This window comes from Myxocyprinus asiaticus, chromosome 6, assembly GCF_019703515.2.
Source record: "Myxocyprinus asiaticus isolate MX2 ecotype Aquarium Trade chromosome 6, UBuf_Myxa_2, whole genome shotgun sequence".
Lineage (NCBI taxonomy): Eukaryota > Metazoa > Chordata > Actinopteri > Cypriniformes > Catostomidae > Myxocyprinus > Myxocyprinus asiaticus.
The window spans coordinates 38971651-38988477 of NC_059349.1; the positions used below are offsets into that span (position 1 = coordinate 38971651).

At 36.2% G+C, this 16827-nt stretch overlaps 1 protein-coding gene and 1 pseudogene across 1 annotated transcript; both read left to right on the forward strand.

Annotated features, from left to right (window-relative positions):
- The first annotated feature begins 2403 nt into the window (after window positions 1-2403).
- Window positions 2404-3184, forward strand: LOC127442728 (mannose-binding protein C-like). Its single transcript, XM_051700910.1, is given in 4 exon segments — window positions 2404-2422; window positions 2633-2773; window positions 2842-2928; window positions 2931-3184. Coding segments are annotated over 4 exon segments (501 nt in total).
- An 8992-nt stretch (window positions 3185-12176) lies between these two features.
- On the forward strand, window positions 12177-15382 carry LOC127442729 (mannose-binding protein A-like; annotated as a pseudogene).
- Window positions 15383-16827: the final 1445 nt, after the last annotated feature.

The following is a 16827-nucleotide window of genomic DNA, read 5'->3' on the forward strand; positions in this document are numbered from 1 at the left end:
AAAAAATTAGCAAATTTATTTGCTAATTTGAGTAAATTTCACAAGTAAAATAAAATAAGTAAATTTTACTTAACTTTTCAAAGCTGATGCCACAATGCAGAAAAAAAAACAGAAAAAAAAAAACAGACAGAAATTACAGGGTGAGACTCTAAACATCCTCAGTGCAAAGCATACACATCACACACACACACACACACACACACACACACACACACGCACACTTACACACAATAATGAACTAATGAGACTTTAAAACAATGCTTTTTTTTACATTTGTCAAATAAAACCAATAAATTACGTGTAAATATACGTGATTGCAATGCAAAATACATTTTTACTATAGAAAGTTTGAAATTGCTAAATGTTTACTCTGTTTCTTCTGTTTTATATTCTTACTATACTCTTGAATTTTCAGAAATTTGCTGTTAATTTCTGTTTCTTGATGTTAATTTTCTTTACATTATTATGCATTTACCTTGAGTTATTACATTTTTATGTTTGAAATAAATTATTGGTAGAAAAACGCTTATTCTGTGTCTTCTCTTTGTAACACCATGGTCAGGTTTGATGACAAGCATAATGACATAAACTGCAAAAACTGACATTTCAAATTCATTTTAAAATGCTAAACTTTGACAAATAATACTTTGATAATGTCTAAATATGTATCCAAATGCATATCTTGTAATAAAATATAAAATTAGGTTACAACAAGCCGACAGACTACACCGTAGGTGGCTACAGCGATCTACTGGCTGTTACTGGCATGACATGGTTTTCAAGTCATGTTATTTATATTTTGTTCCCCAAATGGCAGCAATCTGCCTCCAATTTATGTCACATTCTCACAGTTTCTTCATGTTTTAACTTATAGAAGTGTAGGTTTTTTTTTTTTTAAATGTGCTTATTTGTATATGCAAATTAATGGTACAATTTAGAAATTTACATGTAAATAAGATTGAAATCCCAAAAGAAATGCATCATTTTATTGTTCTTCAAGGAAGAACCAAAAATGGTATTATTATCATCATAAAAAGGGTTACACATCTAACACTTCTGGTCAAAAATGGCCACGAATACCAAGGAAGGTGCCATTTTTGAATACCATAGGAGGGTTAAAAGGATGGCTTAATTCAGTGCCACATTGCTTGAGTAAAATGTACAAATAAAGAGTGAGTAAAATTTCCTTGAAACAGACTATTGCAGAGTAAACTTTAATTAAAAATGTCTAATTGAAGCCACCAATAATTGTGTAGCCTTTACTAGAAAATATGGTCTGTTAAATTTACTAAAAATTACTTTGTGGAAATTGTTTCCTTGGTTTTTTAAGTAAACCCCACTTCAAAATGTATTCAGTGTGCCTTTTTTTAATAAACAAAGGACAAGTTGAAATAATTTTTTGTGGTAATAAATATTATGTCTCAAATGCTGTCGATTGACCTAAATTTGTATTGAAACCAGAACATTCCTTTAAGGCAATCATTCCAGGTCAACTTTAACACCACTGTGTACCCGTCAGGCAATGGATGCATAAAATGGTCTAAATAAGGAGATGAAGACATCTGATGTTTCAAATAAATTTCTACATCTGTATGCACTGTAAATAAAGAAAATTGCTGATTCAACTCATTATATTTAGCAGCTTTGTTGTTGTTGTTGTTGTTTTGTTTTATTGACTTCATTAGAAAAGTTTATCTAACAAATGAAGTAGTAGTCTGAACTGATTGATTTAAGCTGTAAAAACTTCAGCTTAGTTAACTGAACTTAATCAGTTAAGTTATCTGAACTAAATTGAATGTTGTTATGAAATCTACACTTTAGTTCATTGAACTTTAAGGACTGCTGCTGTATAGTAGGGATGGGTGGATCGATCCTAAAGTTATCGATACTTCCGATACCGATGTTGTATCAAAAATATCGATCCTCACACAAAAATATCGATTCTAAAAAAATATAAACTAGGGATATTATTATTTGGTTACCATGAACATGAACAATAATCGTAAGCTTCAAAGTGAAACAAAAAGGATTAGGCTATATTAGCAAATATTTGTGCAAGATGGGGACTGTTTCTTCTTCTGCTCATCTTAACATAAATGCTGAAATACACAAGCAAACAAGTGCTTGCACAATGCTCGTTCAAACAAGAGGGATCAGTGCCTTGTAGAGATAATGATAGAAAATCAGAGAAACAGCTTCTGTAGTAAATTCACACTCAAATAAAAACATTTCTAAAGGTGACTTTTCTTAAAATGAGTTTGTGTGTAATTGTTGTTAATAAGTAATTAAAAAAATAGTTAATCATGGTTTTACTAAAGTAATATTGTAGAAGTAACCATGGTTAATTGTGTGGTAACTATGGTTTAAATACTATGGTTAAACTATAGTTACTGTAATGAAACCATGGTTAATTTGTGTAAGGGTAAAGAAAACAGAAGTCTAATAATTTTATGTTAAGGCTCACAAATATAAAAAAAAAAAATGACTTGAATTATGACTAAAAATAATATTTTAAATTACCCATTTTATCCCAAGAAATCACAAAAAAAAAAATATATATATATTATTAGAAGCATCGGTATCGACGATATAGGACATGAAATTATTGGTATCAGATCAAAAAGTAAATAAGTGCATCAAAACATGAACTGTCCTGCTTATGGTGGGGTTCCAGGCACTCCTGGACACAATGGTTTACCTGGTAGAGACGAGAGAGATTGTAAAGACGGAAAAGACGGAGCCATTGGACCCAAAGGAGAGAAGGGAGAACCTGGTTAGTGTATAATAGAGTGAATGAGAGCAGTGAGTTTATTTGTGGAAAATAATGTGTGATGGAGAAAGATGGAATTGTGGCAACTTTTCAGAATGGGCTAAAACTCTGCAATGATATTGGTGGAACAATTGTTCTGCCAAGAAATGCATAGAAAAATAAGCATTATTAAAAGTGTTAGTAGCCAGTGGTTTAAGTGCTAGAAAGCCATACACTGGTATTACAGACGGAGAAATAGAGGGACAATTTGAGGACATTGAAGGGAAGCCCTTGACTTATACTGTCTGGGGTACTGGTCAGCCTGATAATTATAATGGATTACAACACTGTGGTGTCATAGAGGACAATGGTTTTTGGGACGATGGCAGTTGTGATGATATACATCCTATCATATGTGAAACAGACAGCAAATAGAATGTATTCAGGGTAAACATTTCTCTTTTTTATCACCTCTGACAATCTTATTTGTAAAAAATAGGAATCAAATAAAAATTTAAAAATTGAAATCAAGTTTAAAACACGTGTCAAGTTCGTAGAAATGTAATCATTGTGTCCAATTTGATTTAATAAAGTTTTGAAAAACATTTATAGCATTTTCTGCCCCAATATTTTCTTTTATTTAAAAAAATGCCATGTGGTGTAACCATCAAGTATGGTATTATAGTACTTCCCTTGCACCTTGAATATGACACAACTTAATCATTAATTTCAAGAATATTTTATAACTTAAGTAGAAAGGCACTCAATCTCCAGTATACAAAATTGTTTTCTTGGGCAACAAACATTTAAAAGCCAACGCATATCGGCAGACTACCCGCCTTCTTCATGGCATGATAAGAGAAAACAAACACCAGTATCATATTTACGTGATCCTCAGCTGGCAACAACCAAGGAGCTTCAATCATTAATCAATCATTCAGTTTACCACAGAAGGGAGTATATTCACATCCACAAAACAAAATGACAAAATGGCTAAACTCTCTCCCATTATTTTTTAGCTAGTGTAAGAAAGTGTTTAAACACTTTTTTATATGGTAACTTTAAACACTTTTTTTAAATTATTATTATCCTTTTTTTCTTCTCTCTCTCTCTCTCTCTCTTTTTTTTTTTTTTTTTTAACTATCATGATTTTTCAAGAATATCAATAAGTTTCTTTGGGTTACACCACATGACCTGAACAAAATGTGCCTTTTCAAACTTGAGCACAGTCTGGATGGTCTAAAGGGGTTCTCTCTGTTTTATGTTTTATTTTATTTTTTGTATTTTTTATCAACATAAACAACACAAAGGTTACCTACATGTTGGTTACACTACATGACTTTGATTTGGTTGACAGAAGATTTTCAAATATAAATAATTTTAAAACAATTGTTTCACTGCTAATTTTTAAAAAAGAAAAATTTATAAGATTATTTTGCATTACTGATGCCAACATTCCTTTTTTTTTTTTTTTTTTTTTTTTTAGCTTTTAATGAGACTTACATTTTTCTTTTTACTGTCTCTAACACCACATGACATTTTGGATTTTAAGCCCAGAACAAATATCTAAATGACGTTGAACTTAGAAATGAAAAACATGTTCATCATAGCAGAGTTATTTAAGAGATTATTTTGTGTGAACTGCATTTTTTTTTATACATTTCTGAGTGATTTAAAAGATCTTGACAATTATTATTATTATTATTATTATTATTATTATTATTGTTGGGTCATGCCATTCACTAATATACACACGTTTTACTAACAAATCTGGGAGGTAGGAAGCGTTTATGAATCCGGAATGAGGACTGAATGTGACAATATTAAAAATAAATAAATCAATAAATATATTTGCCATAAAAAAAAAACTCAGTGAACTCAGAAATTAAGAAATAAATTTTTAATCTGACATAAATGACTATTTATTCATTTATCTCCTTTTTTATATTTATGCTATATTGTATTTATTTATTTCCACATTTATTTATGTCCTTATTTATGTATCCATTTATGTATTTTCACATTTATTCATTTCCATGTTTATTTATTTATACATTTGAGTATTTCAACATTTCTTTGTCCAGATGGTAAAGGGGGGGGGGGGGGGGGGTTCTCCTTCAGGTATAGCAATCAAGCTCAGAGTGCTCCAGAGTGATGCTTGGAGGCCCACAGTGACATCTTGTGGTTAAGTCAAATATGTCAAATATGTGACAAAATCTTTTGGCACTGTTTAAGTCATTTCATATCAGGGTAACTGTATGCACCAAGGGCAGCGTTTCCCAATCGGGGTGCCCTCTGGTGAGATCAGGGGTGCCGTGTGAAAAATCCTTCAAACATTTAAAAAAATCCAAAAGTGCTTATAAAACATATTAAAAACCGCATTATCATACATTTCTCAATAGTAACAACTAATAATAATAATAATAATAATAATAATAATAATATTATAACTGCCGCTGCGTCCCTCTCGCTCGCGCGCAGCATTCCGCATCTGACAGGACTCATTGGACCATTTACAAACGCACAGTGAGCCAAAGAAGCACTTTGCTATACAATGTCTCTGCAAATGAGCGACACAATAAACAATTGCTTCTGTTTGTAACGGAACTGTCTACAATGCAAGCGCGCAACATCGGAGCGATCGTTTTGCCTCGTCACATCGTCTTGCTCGCTCATATATTTGGCTGCTTTGATGATGTGAATTAGTCATTATAATAATAATTAGGCCTGTTTAACGATTTACATAAAATAAAAACTATATTATTAGTAATATACATGCATAATATTTAAAATATCATCTTATTATCTATCTTATATTATTATCTATTTTTCATAACATCATAACTGATTTAGCTGCAAGGTCCCCTCTTTCAGGATTTCATTAAAATGTTCGGTACATTTTGTCAACTTTAAACTGGAGAGCATTGACTTATTAAACGGATACCACCACTCTTAAAGGAACAGTTGACCCCAAAATGAAAACTCTGTCATCAATTACCTTCATATTTTTGCAAACCCATATGGCTTAAATTCATTCGTGGAACTTAAAAGAAGATGTTTGGCAAACTGTTAGTCTCAGCCACCATTCACTTTCATTGGATGGAAAAAAAGATGAATGAAAGTGAATGGTGACTGAGAGTGGGACTCCTTTTGTGATCCAGAGAAGAGAGAATTTCTATGGGCTTGAAAAAACATATGGTTGAGTAATCATGACAGAATTTTCATTTTTAGGTGAACTATCCTTTTAACTATCTGTAAAAGTATTTGTTAAAGGTATTTGCCAAGAACAACAATATAAATGTAAATCAGCACATGATTGCATGTCTTGCTGGAAAACAAATTACTGAATAGAAGGATCATAATGTAGGTTGTACACTAAAAACAAATAATTCCATCTGAATAAAACTAGAGGTGAGAATTGAGGTAAGTAGTAGTCCCCTGGGAGATTTAGATAAGATTGTTGTTAAAATTGCTGTCCATCATTTTGACAGATAAAAAAGAAACAAGAAAACCATTTAGTGCTTCAGTTTTCATTTGAACCATCTTTACATTACTTTGAGGGTTACCAGATTCCTGCTTGTGGAAAAAAGGACAACCCCCTCCCAGCAAAAAGGAAATTGATGTATCCTTACCTAGGCGCAGATCAATGCGAATTAGAGTGTGCATCCGCATCTGTAACTTGTCACCTTGTACTTTTCGCTGGCAGCAATTTTTCTGTGTGCGCTTGTCTTTCAAGAGTTTATCGTAAAATGCAGAGCAGTCCAGTCCAAAATTAAGACGTACGAAAAGCATTGCCTTTATGACTGTTACACTGAGTCGAGATTTATCCGGTGTCCATGCTGTGTTCATTAATGAGAACATGCTCCACAGATGCTGATGTCCCAGGCAGGCATAAAACAAACTCCATGACTTTGGCTAAGACTCCGAATTTGATGGTCTTTCTCTCCTGCTCAAGAAAAAAGTCTGTCCATCTCTCAGACATGGCCATTTTGTTCATGTTCCACTCAGTGATGCGACGAGTGACAATGTTTTTCGCGCAAGCCCACTCATCAAAGTGCATGGTTTCGTCAATCAAACTGAGAGTGGGGATTCTGGAGTAGAAGTGTTCCACTCTGGAATGTCTCTCAGTAGGGCCCACTCAAGTTTTTCTGTGTTCTCCAATAAGTGGCCCCAATTTTGGAGGTAATCCACCAATGCTGATGTGAAGTTTCTCACTGCACAAAAGAAATCATCCGCTTGCATGTCACCAGCTTCAACCAGGGCATCCAATTGCTTTTTAATGTCAGAGGGTATGAATGATTCCTCCAGCCTGGCCTGCAAGACGTTTCTCAGGTCATGAATGAGCAAAGCCACTTCTGTGGCTGATACATGGTCTTGCTCTACTATCTCCAGTGCACGGGTAAAAGTGGCTCTTTGCTTGAGTGCAAAGGCCTTTTTTCTTGATAAAGAAAGTATGCACACAGGCCATTGAAAATGTGTAGTATTCTTTCAAGAGCTGGATCAAGAGAGAGGAAACATGTGTTGCCATGCTGCAGTAATTTCTGATAGTCCAGCTGCACAAAAGCGAGTAAGTTGCATATGACAGATTCAGATTTGGTGCGGGCAGAAGAAAATTTTGGATAATAAAATTTCTTGATCAATTTTGCAGTGCAGTCAGCCGACTGAAAACTATGGCCATGCACAACAGAATGATAAGCAAAAAGTCCTTCATTTGCATGCACCTTGTCAGAATTGGAACTTTGCTTCACAAAAAAATAGCTAACACTTGGTGGCACACTTACTTTTAGCAGCATCCACAAGTTTTTTTGGATGTCGGTGCAGCCTCCATGGGTGATGGAATAGAGAGCTCCACAAATCTCACCTCACTTTACTAGGTCTGTAACTCCATTTTTTTATTTTTTATTTAAACTGTTTTTGAAGATCCTCATTAAATGTACATGCATGCTTCCTTTAAATTTTTTCAGCTGCAATTTCATCTGTGTGCTCTTTCAAACTGACTCTTCAATTTGTTAGTTCAGTCACTAACTGGACATTTATTGATAGGGGATTGTAATTGGATAGTTTAATCACAGTGTGATTTTAATGGTTTTACAAGCCATATCCTTGGCTACCTTTGATTAGAATACGTGACTGAGAAAGCCACTTAGGCGATAGAGAAATTTTAGGAGAGGGGAAATATGGGACAAAACACGATTTTTTCAGAATAAGTCAGGACACTAGAAAAAGTACTTAAATATGGGACAGTCCCAGGAAAAACGGGACATCTGGCCACCCTAGTTACTTTACTTTCTCTCACTCTCTCGCTGTGTGTGTGTGTGTGTGTGTGTGTGCCAGTGTCCGAGCCAGGATAATTTACCCAAGGGGGCATTTGATATTTCGGAGGGGGCACAGATCTACCGCTTGCAGTCTGAAAGGCAACGCAAGTCTTGGCTTTGATTGATATGCACTTGCATAAGCTCAAATTATACATCACCAAACGTTCAAAATAAACAAAATCTATTCAAATGAAAAGCTTTACAGTTACAATTTTTTGTATGATAATTTTTCTATGTAAACAAGCACCAGTGCAGCTTCTATCTACTTGAATGGGGAAAAGACCAAAATCTCCAAAACAGTTGGTCAAGATTACGATCAAATAAAATTTTTCAAATCAGCAGTAAAATCTGACTACACTGGAATCATAAATTGTGCTTCTTTACCTCAGATTACGCTAAAAAAACTAAATTTTCCCGTCTTGTATAGCTAATGTGCATGCGCGTTCTGGAGTTGAGTGACAGGGGATGTCTATGTCTTAAAGGTGATTGGCTCTTTTACCTGTGCCCTATACACTTGGTATTAATATGCGTTTTGGGTGATCCAATCACAAGTGGATGGGCGAGACACATCACCGTTTACAACTGGTGTAATATAATATGCATCTCTTTTGAACACTTGTTTTTGGATTTTGAGGTGAGGGTCTCAAATGTAGAACAAAAAGTGCATAGTTTGACAATTATACTTGCATTTAACCCAAGCGTAAACTTGACGTTTAGAGCAGAATCATCAGCTAGTAGAATACCTGTATTAACTGAGCTTCAGGTGTTCGTGCTTCTCATCTGTGTCACTGCATGGTGATAATCAGGCACACTGAAGAAATTCTGTGAAGTAGCCTTGTATGTGTATGCGTTTTTTTTTTTTAACTTGTTCGATTGGGCAGTTATTTCTTTTTAAAGACACATAGACATTTAAAAATCTTGTTTTAGAGCAGTGTTTGAATGACAGATTAAACATTCACCTTAGAACTCCTTGGTTTGATCAGATTTGCGCTTAAGTAAAATCAAATGTCATATATATGCCAACATAATGGATGCTACACCCTTGGATGTTGCCCCAATATTAATGAAATGAAAACAAGAAAGACTAAAGAAAGACCATGACTGAATTTACAACTCAGTCCACCAAAATGACAATAAAGATTTTTTTTTTCTAATGCAACCTCATTCAATAAAGTTAATTTATTCCCTATTTGACTCAACCGCAAGATGTCACTGTGGACTTCGAAGCTTCACTCTGGAGCACTCTGCGCATGTGTGACGTATACTCAGACTCAAGGATGATGTTTGAACCCAAGCTGGTGTTTGACATACAGACAAAGACAGCAAGTAAGTGATGACGTGACAGTACTGGGTTGCAGTGGTGATAGTTTACATGATGAAGACTAATGCTGATAGAGATGGTGACTTTTCTTGAGGTGGAGGATTTGCAACAACGAAGCTTGCATTGAGGAGTTGGACACTGGAGTCGCTGGAGAGGAAACGTTTGGAGTAGAAGAGTCACTGGAGAGGAATCGTTAACGCTGGAGATACAGGTAAGGGAGTCTGTACACGAAGTTGAGACCAGACACAGAATGGAAGGGGAGTGAGTTTTATATAGAGGGGTTGATTGACGCAATGACTGGAGGCAGGTGTGGGTGATCAGTACTCAGGAAAGTGAGAGGGTTGAGTGAAATTGGTAGGTGGGTCAGAAGGATCCGTGACACTACCCCCCCTCCACGGAACGCTCCAGAGGGACGTGCTTCCCGACGCCATGGCTGACCCAGTCCACGTGGAGCCGGACGATCAGGATGTGCGTCGTGGAAGTTGGGGAGTAGGGTCGGGTCCAGGATGTCGTCTCGAGGAATCCAAGATCTCTCTTCTGGACCATAACCTTCCCAATCTATGAAGTATTCGAGACGACCCCAGTGGCGTCAGTCCGTCCTCCAAGACAAGCAGCTGGGGGGGGGGGGGGGGGTCATCAACAGGATCAGTTTCTGAGGAGAGAGGGGTGGTAAGGTTTTAAACAGTGAGACGTGGAAGGTGGGATGTATGCGATATTGGGGAGGGAGTTGGAGCTGGTAAGTGACTGGGATGATCTGTCTGGTGATTGTGAAGGGACCAATGTAATGGGGACTTAGCTTTTTGCAGGGGAGATGCAGCCTGATGTCCCTTGTGGAGAGCCACACCTTCTGCCCAGGTTGGTAGGTGGGAGGAGAAGATCTTCGGGTATCGGCGTGGAATCTCTGGCGGCGCAGGTGGTGGTGCGCTAAGTCCAAAGACTGCAGGTAAGTGATGACGTGACAGTACTGGGTTGCAGTGGTGATAGTTTACGTGATGAAGACTAATGCTGATAGAGATGGTGACTTTCCTTGAGGTGGAGGATTTGCAACAACGAAGCTTGCATTGAGGAGTTGGACACTGGAGAGGAAACGTTTGGAGTAGACGGGACACTGGAGAGGAAACGTTTGGAGTAGACGGGACACTGGAGAGGAAACGTTAATGCTGGAGATACAGGTAAGTGAGTCTGTACACAAAGTTGAGACCAGACACAGAATGGAAGGGGAGTGAGGTTTATATAGAGGGGTTGATTGATGTAATGATTGGAGGCAGGTGTGGGTGATCAGTACTCAGGGGAGTGAGAGGGTTGAATGAAACTGGTAGGTGGGTCAGAAGGATCCGTGACAGCATGATTGCTATGCCTAAAGTAGAAAACACTCCCCCCATTACCATATGCACAAAGAAATGTAGAAATATATAAATGTGGGAATAAATAGATATGGAAATATCTAAATATGGAAATAAAAATATATATATAAATCAATGTGAAAATAAATAAATACAAAAATGCATTAATAAGGAAATAAATGTATAAATACAGTACACCTTTTTTCTTTTTTACATTTCTTTGCAAATATATTTATCTGTTTTAACATTGTCATATTCAGTCCTCCATACATTTTATGCGCAAATTACTCCGAATTGACTCATATATTTACAAAAGTTTCAAGAATGAGGCTCATTGTGTTGATCACATTCCTGAGTGGTGGGTCAGTTTTTCAGAATATCAGATTGAACAATAACATAACAATAGTCAGTGGTTAGATCTTCAACTCATGATCTCTTCTGTCTTTGGAAATGTGGAGAACTTTGGTCTGTGTTTATGCTGATCACTCTAAAGACTCAAGCAGTTTCCCCAAACACAATCCTGAGAAGTTGTGTTTTTCAGAGCATCACATTACTGTAAGAATAACAAGAAAGGATTCCATATTTAAAGCAAAATGACCCTCCTCTCTCCAGTCAGTGTGATTTCAGTCTTGGGCATCGGACATTTGTGGTCACCTTAGCTCTTCTAATAAACTGTATGTACTGAATGTTATTTGAAAATAGCTGACAATAAATGCAGTATATCTACAAAAGAAAAAACAGTAAGAGTTAACTACAAGAAAGTGGCATGAACTTATTCAGTGAAGAGATGTAAATGGATGATAACATCCACCTGGACCAAATGACCCAAGACTTAGTGAAGAAAAGTTTAATGATTTGAATTAATGATGTAAGAAACTACCTGCTGAGTAGCATATGCTGTAAAAATTTGGTTATTGAAATGGTCAAATTAAAATGTTAGATAGACATTTAAATTACAGTACATTGCATAATATAGTGAAATAATTTATTGTCAAACAGGTTCAAAACTGATGCATTTCATTTTTGTTAACAAAAAGACTGTGTATGTAACTTGTCTCTGTCTGCCTTCCCAGGTCACAGATATGTCCTGTTTACAAATCTCACTAATCTGAAGCATTGCTCTGCATTCTCATGAGACTAATGAAGTTGGCTATTGTGGATGTTTGTTTACAGTAATACCACACTATATTAAAAGAGAATCGCAATCACTTTTATCCGCCAGTGTCAGGTACAGGAATTTGTTCTTGTTACATTATTGCAAGGGGAACTACACACATTCACAGTTAAACAGTGGAACAAGGAGACATTACAATATATAGTATATACAAGAAAACAAAATTTTTTACAAGGAAACAGGAAAATCTCACAAATTAATAAAGAATAAAAGGTAACTAAACAAGTGCTCATTATTCAAAAGGTCTTAGAAATTTCCCACTGTGTACCACCAAATGGCGCTGTTACAGCTGTCCCTCAGTGCTCTTCTGCTCCTTCAGTTTGGACTGCAACTGTTGGATGGAGCTGAACCTCAAAACATGAACTGTCCTGCTTATGGTGGAGTTCCAGGCACTCCTGGACACAATGGTTTACCTGGTAGAGATGGGAGAGATGGTAAAGATTGAAAAGACAGAGCCTTTGGACCAAAAGGAGAGAAGGGAGACCCAGGTGTGTGTGTGTGATAGATAGATAGATAGATAGACAGATAGATAGATAGATAGACAGATAGAGTCAGAGAGAAAGAGAGAGAGAGAGAGAGAGAGAGAGAGAGAGAGAGAGAATTTAGAATGTCTGAGAGTTAGTGGTTTATTTAAGGTGTAAAGGTGAGAGATGAGGGTTTTTTCCATCTACCTTACTGCCACAGGAGTGAATGAGCAAGGACCACCGGGTAAAACAGAACCACCTGGCCTTTTTGGAGCCAAAGGAGAAAGGGGACCCGGTGGTCCACCAGGTATTAAAAATGTTAAGTTATAGTAGCTATAAGAAGTTTAAATATTTCAATGCTGTGTTTAAAATTCCTCATCTGTAAATGTGAGGTTTCAGAGTCTCTAATTAGAAACAAGAGAGTCATGATTATTCAGTGCATGAACAATTTCAAGTTTGGATATTTACATAAAAAAATTATTTACTTAGTGGTATACCTGATTCTATTCCACTGCTTGTTTGTAAAGCAAGTTGTGGTATTATCATTATGACCTATTTCTTCCAAAACTTTACTGGGGGGAAGGAATGCTCAGCTCAAAAGTGGGTTGCCTGACCATCCTCTTTTTATATATATATATATATATATATATATATATATATATATATATATATATATATATATATATATATATATATATATATATTTTTTTTATATATATTTAAAATTGTATTGATTCCAAATATAAAACATACAAACACAACATAAAAAATGAAATCAATTATTCACATTAACACCCCCCCCCCCCAAAAAAAACAACAATTAGATAATCAAAATAAAATAAATACAATAAAATACATAAAAAAACAAGACATATATTCAAACAAAATCAGTAAAACACATACCCAACTAAACTACAAATCCCTCTCCACAGCCATTCCCTGAGAACCATCTAAAAAAGCCAAATAACCCACCCACTTCCTGACAAACAAATCCCATTTCCCCAGCCTTCTAAAAAACATCTCATCAAATGCCGCCACCTCACCCATCTCCCCGCACCATTCCCTAAATGAGGGTGCCCCAGCTGACTTTCATCCCCTTTCATACCAATCATGACTCCGGCTAGGACCCAACTTCTTAAATAAATGTCCCGGATGTCCAGAGTCATCCCATCACCCAGGATATAGAGTCTGGGGCTAAATGAAAGTTCAGTGTTCAACACTTCACTCAAAAAGTTCTGAACCCTCAACCAAAATTCTTGGATCTTTACACATCCTCAAAATACATATATTGTGTCCCCGTCTTCTGATTGGCACCGCCAGCAGGTGGGTGTGTCTTTAAGACCCAACCTATACAATCTACAGGGGGTCCAGTAGAACCAATGCAAAATCTTAAAATTGCATCAGACGGACCCTTGCATCCCTAGATGCAGACTTGATGCTTTTTAGGATCCTGGTCCACACTTCCTCCTCCAATACCAGATTTAAATCCTTCTCCCATAATCTCTTGAGAGAAGACGAAGCTCCATCCCCAAGACTCTGAATCAACAGGGAGTAATACATTGATGCTTCATGACCTTTCCCAAAAGCAGTAATCACCATTTCCAGAGTATCTGCTGCTTTAGGGGGGTGTACACTACTCCCAAAAATAGTACAGAGCAAGTGGCGCAGCTGTAAATACCTAAAGAACTGGGATCTAGGAATCTTAAAATGCTGAACCAAATTATCAAAATATCTCAGTACTCCACTCTCATATAGGTCACCGAGTGTAGTAACCCCCCTCCCAATCCACTCTGACCAACAGAAAGGGGACTTATTAATGTGTAATTTTGGGTTCAGCCATATGCTTGAGGCAACACTTAAATAAATGTCCGAATTAAACACTCTCGTCCAAACCAGGTACAGATCCGAGATAACGGGGTGTGACTTAACTTCTCCAATTAGTTTGATCGAAAAGCTTTGCAATGGCGAAATAGGGGCAAGAACTTCCTGTTCAATATAGAACAAGGGAGGGGCTCTCTCAGGTGGGAGCGACCAATGGGCCAAAAGTCTGAGACCGAACGCGTAATAATAAAACAAAATCTTGGGTAGGCTTAGCCCACCTTTGTCAATCGGCCTATGTAACTTATTAAAATGTAACCTGGGACGCTTACCATTCCAAATGAAGGACTTCACTATGCTATCAAATTGTTTGAAATAAGAGGGGAACATCTACAGGGAGAGACTGCAGCAGGTAGTTAAATTTTGGAATGCAGTTCATTTTAATAACATTAACCTTGCCAATCATCGATAAATGTAATGAAGCCCACCTGCCCACATCACTCGAAAACCTTTTTATTAAAGGCTCAAAATTAATTCTAACTTAATCACATAAATTTGCTGGGAATAAAATGCCCAAATACTTAATGCCCTGTTTGGGCCACTGGAAGGCGCCCGGCTGAAAAGCCGTTACTGGGCAGTAAGCAGGCCTGACCATCCTCTTGAGAATTTTAGCCAATGAGTTTTAAAGTTTTGTACTATAGCATTTTGTTGTAAACACATACAAATGTCATTACTCTATTTTCAGGGTCTACTGGAAGCCAAAGTGTGATTGAAGATTGCCATGATTGAGAAAGTTGCAAGTTTCAGCTACTTCAGGAAAGTTAAACAGAAATATTACTTTACTGATGGTATTGAGGCGAATTTTGATGAGGGAATTAAACTATGCAAAGAATTTGGTGGAACAATTGCTTTGGTAAGAAATGCCATAGAAAACCAAGCTTTATTGAAAGTATCAGTAGCTGCTGGTTTAAGTGGCAAAACGGCATTCATTGGCATCACAGACAGAGAAAAAGAGGGGCGGTTTGTGGACATTGAGGGGAGTAACTTGGATTTTACCAATTGGAATAACAATCAACCTGATGATTATAAGGGATTACAAGACTGTGGTGCTATCATAGTGGACTCTGGACGTTGGGATGACGCTGGTTGTAATGCTAAGATTCCTATTATATGTGAAATAGAAATCAGTCCACACTGAGAAAAAGTAAACAAATCTGCAATACGAAAATTCTATTATCATTGTTTAATATTTTAATTCTGATTGTCAAATCTATCCTTCAAATTGTTACAGTATAAAATATAGGCCTGCCTATATAAATAATAATTGCAAAACATTTAGTTAAATAAAGACAATAAATGCCTCCTCACAGCAACTAAACTTTCATTCCTGGCATCATAGCCTAACAGTGGACATGATGAGATCACAGTATGTCCACCTCTTCAGTCATTACTACACCACTGAACATAACAGTAATTTTGTGGTGTTTACTTCACAGTTTACAGTTGCCATTCAATTGTAATAAATGGTAGAACTACTACTGTAAATATGACTATGAAAATATGTTAACTAGTGACCAAGAATACACTGTCAATTCACAGTTAACACTTTAACCTTGGATGGGCCTGCCCATAATAATTAAAATATTAATAATATCAGTCTTGATAAACACAAAATAGCTATCATTTGAAAGCACAGAAGCTCTACTTTCCTATGCATACAGGCATTATGATCAAAAAATTGCACTGTACCTATTATTGCAATCAGTAAAAACGTCAAACTGATCAGATAGCCATGTGTCAAATGTTGTTGGAAAGCTGTCAAAGAGCAAAATACAAGCAGTCTATTTCTTTTACTCACAAAAATAGAGGGAGTAATCGCTAAGTATATGTCTTTGACAATTATGTTGGTGCTGTTTATATGCCGTGACTTCACGGAACATAAACAGAACATAAAATATATCATACCATTACTTAGAGGAGGTGATTATCTTACAAGGAGCCCACACACAAGGTAATTGGATGCATGGATCATTAGATAATCCACATGAAGCACAATGTTACATATGGCCACCAGGAGATGGTGCCAAGTAAATAACACAAATTCAGTGATGCAGACACACTGAGTCAAAAGGCACTCATTCTGGGAAATCTCATTACTAAAATCATGTCTCCATGCTATGCATACCTTTAGTCATTGTTGTGTTTGCATGCGTAATTAGTTATTAGTAAGCTGAAAGTGTACCTTAATGTAAGGTGAACACCTGTGAACCATGTATTAATGAGTTACAAACGTTAGTAAATGAAAATGTATAGTTTAATATAAAGTGAACACCTGTGAACCATTTATTAATGAGCTACAAACATTAGTAAATGAAAATGTGTATGTTAAAGTGACCACCTGTGAGCCATTTATTAATGACTTTCCAACATTAGTAACCTCTGAGAGTAAAATTTATTGTAAAGTGCACAATAAAGGAACATTTATTAAACTAGTTTCCAACTCATGCACTCCATTTATAAATGAGTGACTTTTAATGCTTCAAGATTACATAATTTATCATACATATTAGTCCATTCATAAATTAACATACATCATGTAATATAGTCTGATGAACATTAACCCATTCTGAACTTTACATTAAG